General features: G+C 44.5%; 1 protein-coding gene across 1 annotated transcript in view; it reads right to left on the bottom strand.

The window, feature by feature from the left end:
- Positions 1-13472, bottom strand: part of FOXK1 (forkhead box K1) — a 55558-nt gene extending 42086 nt beyond the window's left edge. The window contains exon 1 of the mRNA XM_032703909.1: positions 12984-13472. Within this exon, the coding sequence (XP_032559800.1) occupies positions 12984-13366 (383 nt within the window). The 5' untranslated portion in view covers positions 13367-13472. The remainder of the gene's footprint in view (positions 1-12983) is intronic.
- Between the last annotated feature and the right edge of the window lie 1188 nt (positions 13473-14660).

The raw sequence follows: 14660 nt of genomic DNA, 5'->3' as shown, positions 1-14660 counted from the left end.
AACACCAAGCTCAAGAGGAAGGAGTGCATCACCTACAGAAACTCCCTTGCTTGAGCTTTTACTGTGTCACACAGAGCAAAACAGGCTGTGCTGACAGAGACCAGTGTCTTTTTGGACAGCAGCATCTCTGACACACCACAGCCACTGCACAGACACGTGTACAGCTTCAATAACATCACTACCAGCTGCAAGTAGGCACAGATGACCAGCCAGCCACTCCCTCCTCCCAGCCTCCTTTGTGTCAATATATCTTAACCTGCCTGTTTGAGCAATGTTTAATCATAAATGGTTTGGAACATGCTCCAGAATATAAACAAAGGTGAGTAGGAGAAAAATGGAGAGTCCAGTACCGAGAATCGCTCACCACTTGCTGAACCAGGTAACAGAGAGCAGAGAAACAAGGAACTGCTAAGGAACAGAACACATGCACCTGGTAATCATTTAAAACAGTGACCGTGCAACAACATTAAAGTATCCAGAAGGATTTCAAGGACTAAACACATTAACATTCTTGAGTTCTCCTAAAAACAAACAAAAAAGAAAAATTAAACTGCTTAGAACACCCACTTAGATACATGGAAATAAACTACCCTCATTGATCTCATCCCACTGCCATTTACAACAGTCATCTTGATTCCCTTCTGTGTTGCTAATCAAGCTAAAATTAACTCTTCTCCTGCTTACCACACATGCTGGAGCCACGAAAATCAACACAGGGGCAGCAGGATCGATTGTTTCTCTCCACAAGTGCAGCCCACCTTGCTTATGTGGTAAATGTATATATTTAGGAACTACAGGATCTCTCCTGGGATTTTGATCACATTTATCATGGGGCTGGACAGCTGTTCAGACTGGGCAACAGAACAAGTAGATCTTAAGCTAAAACACTTCTGAACACCTTCTAGCTGCTATTGGCCTCCACAGACCTCTGTAAAATGGGAATTTCAGTCCTGTTAAGTCAGTGTGCATCTTAGAAGAACCAACACCATACTTGTTATTCCTGCTTTGATAAAGAGCTAAAATGTGTCTTAAGCCAGCATCTCCACAAAGCACTGGAGGACTCTTCATGCCCAAAAGTTTGAGGCATATTCAGAGAACACAGAAATTCATTTATTTGGTTGTCACTCTGACAATATTAAAAAACACACACGTATCCTAGTGTTCAGTTCTAAAGCAGCTCCATTTTAGATCCTGATGGGATGTTTCAAAGGAAGAAAGCTAAACCAAAACAAAATCCCAACCCTATCAGATAACACCCACTAAACAAAGCTAAAGTACAGATGAAATTCGCTGAACTGTGGAGTGGAACAGAAGCTTTTAAGAAAAAAGCACTCTGTGAGGATAAATATTCTTCAAGCATGTGCTTGACAGCAGCCAAGGTTTTATGCTATTGGAAAAACACAGTACAGTGACAAATAAGGTTTAGTCCATCCACCCCCACACTAACTTGCTGTCCCACTAAGTTAATTCAAGGGCACAATGAAAGGCATCTTCATATGAAACAAAGCAGGATGGTATTTAATTCAATATTCTGCTCTTCCCACCCTTGTCCTACACCAACCCTTCATCAGGTACCAAATTCTACACTGGAAGACTGGAATGGCACACACTGCATAGTCTTGGACCAGGAGTAAGTTTTGCTCAGCCCTTGCAAGGGCTCGGAGCCTTCCTGTCTCACCTTCCTGTAGGATTTCTCATATCCCACTTTCCCCAGTCCTAGGGGAGTCCTGCCAAACCACAGCTCCCAGCCCCACTGACAACACGTAGCCCCAGCTGCTTCAAGACTCCTGAACTGTGGCCAGGAGCAGGCAGTGAGCAGTCTGACCGACATTGTTTTCCAGAGATGTCACAGAAATGGTGAACACCAGCTCTGTAACACACACACATTTACCCACAATGTCTCTGCACCAGAAAGGGCTGCCTAGCCTCCATTTACACTCAATTTTTCCCTTCTCCAAGACAAACCTTAAGATAAGAGCTCAAGTCTGGCTTCCATTCTGCCACAGCAGAGACCACAAGAAATGACTCAGCAGAGCGTGGCCACCGCCAGCATCTCTCGCTCCCTCCCCGCTTCTGTGAAATTCAAGAGCCCTTCTGAGAGGCTTTCCAAGCCTCTGCTGCTCCCACTGATCTTCGTTAAAATGAAAAAGGTCAATATTAACTATTTTCCTTCTTTGCTCATCTTGGCAGAAACACTCAGCTATGTTTCTCCCTCAGTCATAAACCACAATTAACACCTACCTCAGTGCCAAAGAAAAGCCCCACCTGCACCCACGCTCTGAGGAACTTCCCTATACCAGCTTCTACAAAGAGCTCTGTTTTCAATAAGAAATTGAGCAGTACACCAAGAATTAAATATGTAGTGACAGTATGGAACTAAGCGCAGAACCCCAGCTGGCCTCTGCAAGTAGCACTGGTTATTAATTTCCATACCTCACTCAATACCAAGAATTTTAAATCTTTGCTCAACTGCCACGGAAATTCCAGCTGGCTGCAGATCCTGCCCCTTCCACCACACAATCTGGCCACCACTGCCACAGGCAAGCAGCAACTTCAGTTTTACCCCTATTTGCACCCTAACTCCCATTCTTCTTGAGAAGGTTCTTCCTTTATTACTACAAGTATCTGGATCCTTTTGGAAATTTTTATACCCTGGAGAAGAAGGAGAAAGTAACTGTTTGAAACTATCAGTTCATAAAATCTCCTAATAACCATCAGGGAAAGAGGCACTTGTTTCAGCATCTTTGCTGGATACACTAGAGCAGTTTGATTCTCACTTAAAATCTCATTTACAGTGCCATCAACTTTCTTCTAATGGGTCATTCATCATTGTAGGGTTTGCTTTCAAGGAGCCAGCCCAATTCCTGGAAAGGTCTCACAAGTCATTTAGCAGACTTACCCTTCCAAAGCCAGGGAACTACCTATAAAGACATTAGCAAAGGCTGTGTGAAACAAAATAACCTCAGCAAAGCTCAGGAAAAGATCCTAATTTCTACATACATATGCCAGAAAAAGCTTGCGTGTGGGATGCTACTAACCTTTGAATTCAATCAGACTAAGAGGGCTCTAATACACAGAGCATGACTATGATGTATTTTCCTTTGAGGCTGGTTCAGTTCATTTAGAAAGTGATTTGAAAGAGCTAATGTACTATTTATGTACATTATAAAAAACGATCCATATGGAGTTAGACTTTGCAAAATGTTCACACAAGTCCGTTCCACTCCCTCCGAAGACATTCCACAATCCATTCAATACCCAGTAGAGGAAGCCAGGATTACTGTTTTAAAACAGCTCTGAGGGTAATTTGAATGTTTTAAAAGCTGACATCTTGTAGACTTGGAGCCAAATAAACATTTGGGGCAACAGGGAGCCTCTCACACAAACATCTGCAAAGTGACATTTACCTGCAGCCTTCAAAATACTGACATTGAAAATAAAGGTTAGAAGAGGTACAAAATTCCCTCCTGCTAAAGAAGAGGAAAAGAGAATAATTTTACTGTGATTCAGGAGATGATGATGTACTGGATTGGCTTGTGAAAGACCACCTAGCAGGATGTGGCTAAGATGGCAAACAATATAAAACAATCCCAAGATTACTAAGGTGTTTTAAATCCTGCCAGCACATACAACTGTGCTGAGGGGTTTCTTCTTGAGAGAAGCTTAAACATCTTAAGTGACAGTGACTGTTGCAAAACAACAGCACATGAAGAAGTTGTCACCACAGTGGTTTCACTATTTTTACATCAAGAAAATTTTAGTGTGTTAGCTTGTTACATTGCTGGCATATTTTAGTGCTCCGCTTCCTTTGCTTCAGTATATAGAATTAGGGACATTTTAGTTTAACTGATGAAGATATCTTAGGTACTACCTTACCTAGAGAATATGTACTTCATAGTTTGCAATATCAGCTTTTCGGGAGAGAGGATTCTGGCCCTTCTCTGGGTTTTTTTAATAGGATTTCTCACATTTGCAATACTATGTGGTGGAGCACAAGGCAGGAGGAAACTGAGAAGAAACCATAGGCACTTGGAGAAGAGGATGCACCCACTTGGTGACAAGAGAGCTCAGATGTGGAATCACTGTCCATCAAAACAAATTTTGTTTCCTAAGTTCATCCCATGGCCGTTTGCAGTGACATTGAGCTGGGAAGTTCAATTGTAAACAGACGACGTGCAAGTCTAAACTACTGGATTGTGCCTATTTCCAACAGCCAGTTTGCATATGCCTTGTTTACACAAAACACACAGAGAAAAAAAAACGCCAGGAACCACGACACATCAGGAATTTTCTCCTAAGAATTCCTATGCCTGAAGACAACTTCACATTAGCAGCATAGCCTTTGACTTCCTTTGCAGGTCTTCCCAGGGCTAAAACAGTTTCGTTATGGCTTGGCTGGTTAGACAGCTGTTAGACAGGGAGACATGGGAAAAGAAGAGATGCAGTAATTATCCAGCTGAATGGACGAGGTAGAAGGAGGCAAAGCCACCCAATTGCCAGGCTTGTTGACAGTCAACACCCCTTTACGCACGGTGGGCAGGAGGCCAACCCAAGGTACACCACGTCACACCAGCCAGGGGACAATTAAAAACGGAACCAGATCAATAAATAAATAGCAGTTGGCACATCTCCCACACCAAGAGCCTGCCCTCGCTAGTCTGGGCTACGCCTCAAACTGAATATGAAAAGCAAAGTCATTTTTGGTCTACCCATCAGGTGGAAACAAAATTTGCTTTCTGTGTCTAGTCCTTTTCTCCTCCCACGCACTCAGGATTCTGAGCGTGTAAGAGTCCAGAGTTCTTATGCCCTCGAGAGAGGAAAGGCCTCAAGTTGCTCAAGAACAATTCCTTTAGCAAGTGCACAAACTGGCTCTGCAGGGAGTCCAGTCCTGCTTAGACAAAGTGTTGGTGGCTTCTGTATGTGGCCTTAAGGGAGACAGAAGATTAAACCAGTTTGTGTGGGAAGACTTCCCAAGGCTCTCCTTGAAATGGCAAGAAGCAGAAAAAAGGGGTACAGCTACAATGTTGTATTTCAGAGAGAAAGGGAGGGGACATCCTTTTCCACAGAGCTTACACCACCTCTGCAAGGCTTTTTGTCTCCTCATTCTGTTCTAAAAAATGGAGTGGATTGTACTTGTACATGAAAACAGGCTCTTATGCTAGAAGATTCTCGAAAAAGGATAAGTGGCGACAATGTGCTTAAAGTTTTCTTCCATTTCTCCTCCTATCCTAATCACACAGCATGTATTAACAGATCCAGACAAAGACTGTCCATCTTTGCTCCCTCAGCTAAGGCAGAGCTCCCAATTAACGTCTACATTATTTTTCCCAAACTGACAAGATGTCCTCAAAGAACATGAAAATTACATATCTGGTACATTTAAAGGAGGGAGGAAAACCACCAAGGTAAATTGCGCATACACAACAAACGACAACCCGAGAAATTAAACTCGCTTTTAAATTACTAAAAATAGACAGGATGGGAGGGAAGGGACTATCAATCAAATCTTAGAGTTGCTGAATATTCAAAGAACAGCCTTCTAATAGATTGCTCTCTCAAGATTGCTTGAAATTTTTATGATAAAAAATGCACGAGGACATGAAAAAAGGAGCAGTAGGATAACGAAGAGCAAAATACATGACAGAAGTGGATACAGAGTATTAATTAGGCCATTAAGATACTTAAATGTTTTACTGTCCAATAAAATATGTATTTCATAAAAATTAAGTGCCATGCAGAGGGAATGCACACATGCATTTACTGAGCTGTTCTGAAGAAACCAAAGATGTGAATTACTAGCGAAAAACATTTGTGGACAAGAGTGAATAGACATTAGGAAAATTGTATTTGTAATATGAAAACAAAGAATATACTGTTGGATGGAAATTTTCACTCACATTTACTTAAGCAAGAAATTAATCTGCTCTATAAGCACCTCATCAATCTGCTCCTATGAGGAGTCTGCAGTCAACTGAAATAGGGAAACTTGTAAATACTTGACAAAACTGTTCAGTGATTAATACTGAATTATTGACTGAAGTGAATGCATTAAGACCAGACAATAATTTGTACTCACAATTAGTCGATTAACCATGTCTGGAAGTACATCAAGATGTCTTTTTACAGCCCACATTCAGGAGACAAAAAAAATGCTTCACTTTTTCATATTATAGGTTTGTCCAAAAAAAAAAAACCAAACCCAAAACAAAACACTGCAAAGTGACACCCAGACCTTCAGCTCCACATTTTTCTTGGTTTCAGTCTTGCAGTCTGTTACACCAGACCAGCCATTTTCAGATGCACAAACCAACATTTTTACCTAAGTTTACCGATCAGAAAACACTGCACAATCTCAGTGGACTGCTCAGGCATTTGCTACAAAATATATGCAAGTTTAAGAGAACAAAGACCTTAACCACCTAATACACTACAGACTAAGCTCTACAGCACGTTTACCTTTCATACTTTCCTTTCTTTAAAGCAGGAATCCTGAAGTGGATATCCTAGCCTTGATTCTGCAACCTCAGGAAACTCGCAGATGCATGGGGACTGAACCAAAGAGAACAAAACAAAGCTGGTGTTGGGCATGGCTAAGTGTGAGAGAGGCCTCTGTGCTCTGGACTGCTGTTAAGGAGAGGAAAGAATCTGTACTAAAAGCAAATGAGAATTTTTCTCCCTTTTCATTAACATCACCAGCTCAAACGTGCATGATTTTTCTTTTTTAAACCACATTTCCACTTGGACTGGGGAGGGAAGGCTGGCTCATCCACATCTAAGCAGCAGTAAGGTGAAGCCTGGTCTGTGAAGCATTTCTGGCTAAGGTGCCCCTTGGCTCTGACAGCAGAACACCCAGACACTCACTAGAGCTACAGGGAGCTCAGAGTAAATCACCACATGTCAGAGGAGCTGATATGGAGCTGAGTGCTCGTAGAGATCCACCCTGAATAGGAAAGCCAGCTGGAGCTGTCAGATCTCAGAGTGGTTTAACAAGCACCTCACCAGCCTGTGTCCCCTCTGTCACCCCACCCTGCCACAGAGCAGCCCCCCCAAACACCCTCCCCGAGCTCCAAGCTCAGCCCTCTGCAATCTGCACAAACTGCTGTCAATAACAGACACTAATTACCACACCTGGGCCAGTAATGAGCCTTTATTTGCATGGCATAAGTGGCAAATTCAAGTAGTTTCCTGTTCTCTACCAACATCCTGTTGCCACATCTACTCCTCCAGGAAACTGCAACACCGAGCAAGAGAATTTGGGGTCCCACAGAACAGCTCTGACGCCAAATGGCTTTCGGAGCAGTTACTAGGAGCTTGCTTACAAAGAAAACAATCACATTAATCTGGTTGTCATTTCTGCTTTCAGTTATTCAGTGCAAGGCTGCCTATCCCGTTTTCTGGAGAGGGGGAGAAAAAAAAAGTCAACAGCGTTATTTTGATTTGTTACCAGAAGTCAAAACAGATGCTCTACAGGGAAGATGCTCACACAGCTGGCACCAAAATAACTTAAGATATGAATTACTACAGATTTCATCATTTTTATTCCCGTTTTCATAAAAGCAAAAAACCTCCACACTCATTTATCCCCTAGATTTATATAAAAACACAACAGTACCAACTGGAAGGATCCCACAGTCAGCTAAGGATACATGAGTTGGCAAACACAAAGAAGTTACACCAGCACAACTTGAATCTACATTTTAGCCTTTATAGCTGAGGCTCTGCACAAAAATGTACAAGACAAGTGCGGCATGTTCTTGTTAAATTAATCTTTTCATTATCAACACATCAGCTAAGCTGAACCAAGCCTGGTTTAAAAGAATCCATAAGGACATACACTGAGTTTTGCATAGCCTTAGTTTATATTCACAGCCTGACTTACAGCACAGCTATTTTTGAACCAACAAATTGAGCAGCAGTTTCACATGAGAGAAACTTTCCTTAAATGTTTAATATAACTCATGACAAATTGAGCTGCTTAGCCAAAAATTATTACTTGACACGAATTCCGTAATTAAAATCAAGTAATCCTTTATCACATCTTGCTGTGCAACAAAAAAACCTGTTCTCAAAGACAGTCTTTGAAATTAAGTAAGAGCATGAAAAATAGAAGACGAAGCACTAAGAAAGCAAATCTTTAAAGAGTTTCTAGGGAGAGCAAAACCACCATCCACAAGTTGTAGCACAGCAAACAACGCATTTCAAACAAAGAACAAAAAAAAATGGTTGCAAATGCAGATTATGCAATATTTAAGAAGTAAAACTACCTGAGGAGTTACCAGAGACAACATACATATGCAGCACTTTAGAAACAACTAGTTCTGTAGTGGTGGTTATGTGGTCAAGGCGTTTCCTTGGTGTGTGTACATACGGCAGGCAGCTCCCTCCGAGATGTGAGGACACCCTCCCTCGTACCACAAGAACAGAGGGTGAGTGGCTGGTGAGGTCACCAAAACACTGACATACATTGTGCATATCTCCATTTTTCTAGCATATGTCTTTTTTTTTTTTTTTTAACTTGAATCAGTGCCTTGAGTTACTGGCTAACAGACTGTACAGTCGTGTCCCTTAGAAACTGGATCTGACTCTCCGTTTTCTGCTCGGTTACTAAAGCCCAGTTGCAGAGACACCTTCACTACCCAGATGCTGAAGGGAACTTGTGTACTCACAACACAGAAAGATTAATGCACATGTAAAATTCTGCAGGATCAGCACCTTGATATGTGGTCAGAGTATTGGGCTATTTATTTTTGTCAAGTTTATCAAGTGCCTAGGAAAAATCCCATTATAAATAAAGCAGCATGCTCTTAATAAAACTTCACATGCATGGTAAGTTTTCAATTTATACTGGGGCTTATATACATAATAAATTTTTTTATTTTAACTCCATGTTTTAATTTTATTTCATGCGTTCATATATTTACTTCCCTTGTATTTATGCTCGAACTAAAAAAGCTCCTCCATTTATTTCTTCCATTTCCTAAACACTAAAAGAGCTACATGTTTAAAAACTTGTTTTTATGCTTTGAAATCTCATACTGGAAGAATCCATTTACACTGAAAAAGACCAACTTCAGGCTCCATTAATTGTGCTACTGCAAAAATTCAAAACGGTCACAGAAGCAATAAGCAAATATCCCATGAAACACTCCCAGACAAGCACCGTTTTCCAACCTATCGAGCTCCCAGTTCAAAAAGCTCAAGTGCCATTATCAGGCTATGCTCAAGCAATATTTGCAGGTTTTAGTCAATAGAACTTTTGTATTTAGGAGCATTTGAAGACCTGACCCAGAGCTGCTTAAAATTCAGGTTAGCAAGTTTAACTTTCAACTGTTTCAGTTCCTTTGGTTCTGAGGTAGAAAAATAAATAAATCAATCAAAAGCTTATTTTAGTTACCAGAAGTCTCTAACTTGTAACTGTTACTTATTTTAAAAATTGAATCACATTTGAAGACAACAATGTTAATAATTCAGCATTAACCCGATCCTGTAAACATCTGGTAACACTGTAAATTTGAAGAAATTGCTGTCTTCAACAGAAAAAAGTACTCCAGATAAGAGTTCCTGCTCTTATACTTTTGCTGGTATTAATAGTTTTTGAAATCTAGTGCACATCCTCCTGATAATTTTGAGTTTCTCTCTTTTTTATAGAAAAATACCAAGATATTTATCTGCTGATTTCCAGCTCCCACTAGCCCAGCTAAAAAACCATCACAAGATAAAAGAAGAGTTTCTAGCAATCCTTAATTTGATTTGAAGCACTTAGTTTTGATGTAAGTACTTCCATAATTTCATCTTGATTTAGATTTGCAATGCCTGCTGTAGTGTGGCACTTATTAATTAAACTGATTAAGGGTCTTCAGCTGTACCGTGGGCCCTCCACTCTTCCATCCACTTTGCTCCTGACTGTCATTAACCTCTAGGAAAAGCCCTCTTTGTTGGTCATTATTGTTTAATTATGCTTTACAGTTATGTCATCACATCTGTGAAATACAACCTCCCATAACAACACAGCTGTGGAATATGATACTCCTGCCCAGCAGTAAAATCCTGGTTGCAGCAGATTAAATGTACACACGATGCTGATGGAGGAAGTGATACGAAGCTTTTTGAAGGCCCTTGATTTTGAACAGGTCTGTTGAGACAGGAGGTACGTAGAGTCTTCAAGAGAGGTCTCAAACTCTTCCTCTTTCCTCCCTTCCCCACCCCTCCTGACAACATCCTCTGCACATTTCAGGAATAACTACTTCTAAACTTAGAACTTCACAAAGAGAAGTTTTATACAGAAATAGTGAAGCGAGAAGAAACCTCAGAAAGAGAATTTATGAGCTCAGAATCTATTTTTTAACAAATACTATGAATTACAGCTGAAAGGCACTTTTTCCTGGAACCCTCTGCTTCCATTCATGATCTCATGATGCACAAGCATTTCCTTTGCATGTAACATAATGGCAGCAGTGACTGCAGTGGTCCAAAAGAAACAGGACTTTGCACATTTCTGCCGTCCTTTGCAGGTGGGGGGAAGAAAGGGGGGCAACTATCCAAACCACTGGTTCTTAAAATATTACAGCAAGAGCTCCCCACATCACAAGGACCTCCCTCTAAATTAATGGAATGACCATTAATTCCTGAAATGTAACATAAACTGTACATTCTGCTGGTACACAGAGAAGGTGGGGCTGTATGAAACAGGGCAGGAGTGTTACCACAACATACAGGACAATTCACAATTTCTTCTGCAAAGGCTGTGTACTACAACCTGTCCTCACTTTGTCCTCCTTTTGACAACATGAGCTGGCAGTAAGCACACAGGATTCTTCACAGAAAAGAAATGGCACCAGCCAGCACTTTATGTTTACTGAGGAGGGGAGATATGTGTGTGTCTCTGTGTGTGTGCAGCAGGGTGACTGGGAGGGAATTGTCTGATTTTTCAAGAGTGGACATAACAAGATAACAGTAGACAGTTTAAAGCCTCAATCAAGACTGTGTATACCAAGCTTCAACAGGATTTTCTTTTTCCTGGTCTGGGTTACAAACCCTTGACTGACCAGTAAGGAATTGTTTACCTGTTAGAAGCAAGGGGGCAAATTCCTTTAGATTGATGCAAAACATTTTCCTACTCTGGAAGTCAGAAAGGGAGGAGCATCAAGTTTATTTATGTAGCTCAAACAGCGGTCAAGCTAAGAGGATGTCTTATTGTGCAGAGTTCATAACTGAACATTAAACTCTAAAGCAATGAAGAAGGAAAACTATCATTCCCACTCCAGAAGTCACGAGCAAAGTGGAGAGAAATATGCAACCAAGTTGCTGCCTGAGAGAGTTTTCTATCACAATGCTTATGATTAACCAAGTGAAGAAATAGAATGGCAGGGAGGAGAGAGCTTGCACAGATAAACCCAGAGCCAGAGGGAATGACAACAGAAATGCCCTGGGCTTCGGGTGGTCTTGTTTTACACAGCCAGATTAATTAAAGAGACACTAAAGGACATCTCTTTTAGAAAATGAAACACGTTACAAACCAAAATGCCTCAGAGAACGAGCAGCTAGGGAGTTATAACTAAATTACTAAGTACAAAATGAAGCAGCCTGCAGAGGAAATGAGTAATTAAAAAACCCTCCCTTGAGCTACAGGCTAGTGAGCGAGGGGTAACTCCAGGACCCTGGTGCTGGAGGTAAACAGTACCAAAGCCAAAACGTGACAGGTGAAAACAGATGTTTTATACAAACAACAAACCCCCAATCTCCTGACTTTACAGGGCATTTTCACTCAGAGATGGCATTAGACACAGTCTGCCTGGTACAACCTGAAGAGATGCAGGCAGGAATTACATCACCCACCAGCACCACGCTGCTGCCCTGGGGCGAAGCACTGCAGTCGCTGGACAGTGCTCAGCAAACATAAACAATGTTTTCAGAGGAAGAAATAGATTAATGTCAACCTCGTTCTTCTTTCTGCAAGAGAGTTTAACAGAGCACGGACAACCACCTCCCTGCTAGCACAGAAACCCTCCCGTAGCCCTCTCCCCTTCCTCAAGGACGGAAATACACCTTGGACACCTGCTGTCCACGAGTCCTTGGGAACAGCATCACCCCTGGCCTGACCTGACTCCTTCATTTTTCTGTTGCCTCAGAGAAACACCAGGAAGAACACCCAACTTGCCAATCCTTAAATAAGCACTCTGGCAAAGTGGTTTCCAACTTTTTCCACTAGATCTTTTCCAGGGAAGACAAGCCCTGGGCGTAGCACGTTCTAGCTGACTGAGTCCTTCTTCACTGATTTGTCTTTTTGAAACCCCTTAAGGTCCACCAGTTGAACATGAGCCTGTTGGCAGGCGGGCATGGAGGATGATGACTCTGGGCGACAGCCTGCAGCGAGGGGCTCACACTTTTTGCCCAGACACGGCTCCCTCAGAGGGAGCAGCCCCAGTCCCAATGAACATCATCCCCTTTCTCAGGCATAGATGGCAGCGAAGGTAAGGACATCCCCTGCTAAAGTTGAGGTGGACCCCCTGGCTTTCTCCAGGCAGACATCCCTCACCGCCACCTCAGGCCCTCCATCAGCTGAGTGTCCCTCACCCACCGTGACCAACCTCAAGCGAGGGGACCCTCACCGCGAAGGTGAGCAGGGGGATCTCTCACAAGCCCCTTATCACCTGTGGCCCCTCACCATCACCTGAAGCCCTCCAACTTCTTCAGAGGTAGACCTGCAGGCCCTTGGTGGGCAAGGGGGATCCTTTACTGTCTCCTTCATCAGCGGGGGCCCCCTCACCGTCACCTTAGGCCCTGACAGACCCCCATCCCCTGCGCGGGGGCACTTCGCAGCCCCTTGGTGGGGGCGAGGGACCCCTCACACCCTTCCTGGGAGTCCCCTCTCCGCCCAGCCCCGCGTCCCCTCCCCGGGGCGGAGGGTCCCCGTCCGACCCCTCGGGCCGTCCCTGCCCCCCGGAGCGGGCCCGGCCCCGCCGCCCCCGGCCCCCGGCACTCACTGCGGCGGGAGCTGCAGGGCCGGGCCGCCGCGGCGCTGGAAGGCGCCGTCCACGAAGACGCCGTTCTTGCCGAGGCAGCGCAGGTAGAAGTGCGGCTCCTGGAAGCTGAGCTGCAGGTGCCGCCGCGAGATGAAGCTGGAGTGCCCCATGTTGACGTCCACCGACCCTTGCGAGGAGTTGCGGCCTATGGTGACGGCCGGCTGCCGCATGAGGAACTCGAACTCGCGGCCCTGCAGCCGCGCCAGCACCGGCCCGGCGCAGGCGGCGGGCGGCGCGGCCGGGGGCGGCGGCCCGGGAGGGGGCGCGGCGGCGGGGCTGCAGGGCGCCGAGCGCAGCGCCAGCAGAGCCCGCGCCCCACTGCTGTCCTCCCCGACTTCGGCCATGTTCCCCGGCAGCGAGCGAGCCAGCGTGCCGGCCTCCGGGGCGGGGCCGGCGGGGCGGGGATGGCGAGGACGCGGGGCGGGGCGGGAGCCGCGCCGGCCGCCGCCTCCCCCCGGCCGCTCCGCCGGGCGCGGCCGCCCCGCCGCGGTCCCGGGCGCGGGGCGGGGGCGGCAACGGCGGCCGCGCGGCGCCGCCTGCGGGGTAGGGCGGGCAGCGCAGCCCCGGCGTGAGGGAGCGGCCCCGCCTGAGGGGCCGGAGCCCGGCGGTTAAACCGCTCCGTGTGCCGGGTCAGAGCGCTGGGTCACCTGGGGAACACCCCCCGCCCCAAACCGATGTGCTCCTGGGGCTTTCTGTGGGGCAGGGGAGCGCCCGCCCCATGGCAGGATTCTGGGCTCGGTGGCCTTTTGCTGCCGCACCACAGGATCACAGAATTTTGGGTTGTAAGGGACCTTAAAGCTCATACAGTTCCACCCCTGGGCACGGACATCTCCCACTATTGCTCCAAACCCTGTCCAACCTGGCCTTGGACACTTCCAAGGTTGTCATCACACCCCGCCAAATCCCATGATGCTGTGAAATGGAGATTCCGTCGCAATACAGCTTTATTACCCCCAAACTGTTTGCCAAGGCTTGCTGAAGGGGGAGATTCATCCCACATACACAAAGGTGTGAGGTTTAAAACAGCTTAATTCATTTTTATAGAGTTTATATATATATACACATACACACATATATGAATGTATATACTCATATAGTGTTTTTATACTCATATAGCTTTATACTCATACCATTTTTCATTACGAGGGACTGTGTAGGTTGTTTAGCTTGCATTACATTATCACTTACTTTGGATTACTTTTTATATCTTTATATGATTATATATGATACTTTTATCTATATTTATATTAATGATAAAGGTCATATTCTCTGCAACAACAGCATGTATTTGGCTCATATATGGTCTGTGCTATGCATATATATCCATCTATCCAGGTTAAACAGGTAAAATGTTTCTGTATAGGTGAGCTGGTGATACTGTGCAGAATCCTGAATTGTTAAATAACCAGAAAATACAACAGCTTTGACAATCTTGGGGGAGGGAGCAGCAGTAATTGCGTGTTTCTTCAGGTCGTGTGGGGAATGGGGCAGCTCATAGCAAGGCTGCTCAACAGCTTTGAGGAGACAGGGGAAAAAATCCCATAACTGGTCAAAAGTGCAGAGCAAATTTCAGCGATGAAAACTGTAATTAAACGAGCTGGAATCAGTCCAGGACCACAAGGTTAACATCCGTGTTCC

This window comes from Chiroxiphia lanceolata, chromosome 16, assembly GCF_009829145.1.
Source record: "Chiroxiphia lanceolata isolate bChiLan1 chromosome 16, bChiLan1.pri, whole genome shotgun sequence".
NCBI classification, from domain to species: domain Eukaryota; kingdom Metazoa; phylum Chordata; class Aves; order Passeriformes; family Pipridae; genus Chiroxiphia; species Chiroxiphia lanceolata.
The sequence above is the reverse complement of the archived record's forward strand: the minus strand, read 5'-3'. Positions and strand labels throughout refer to the sequence as shown.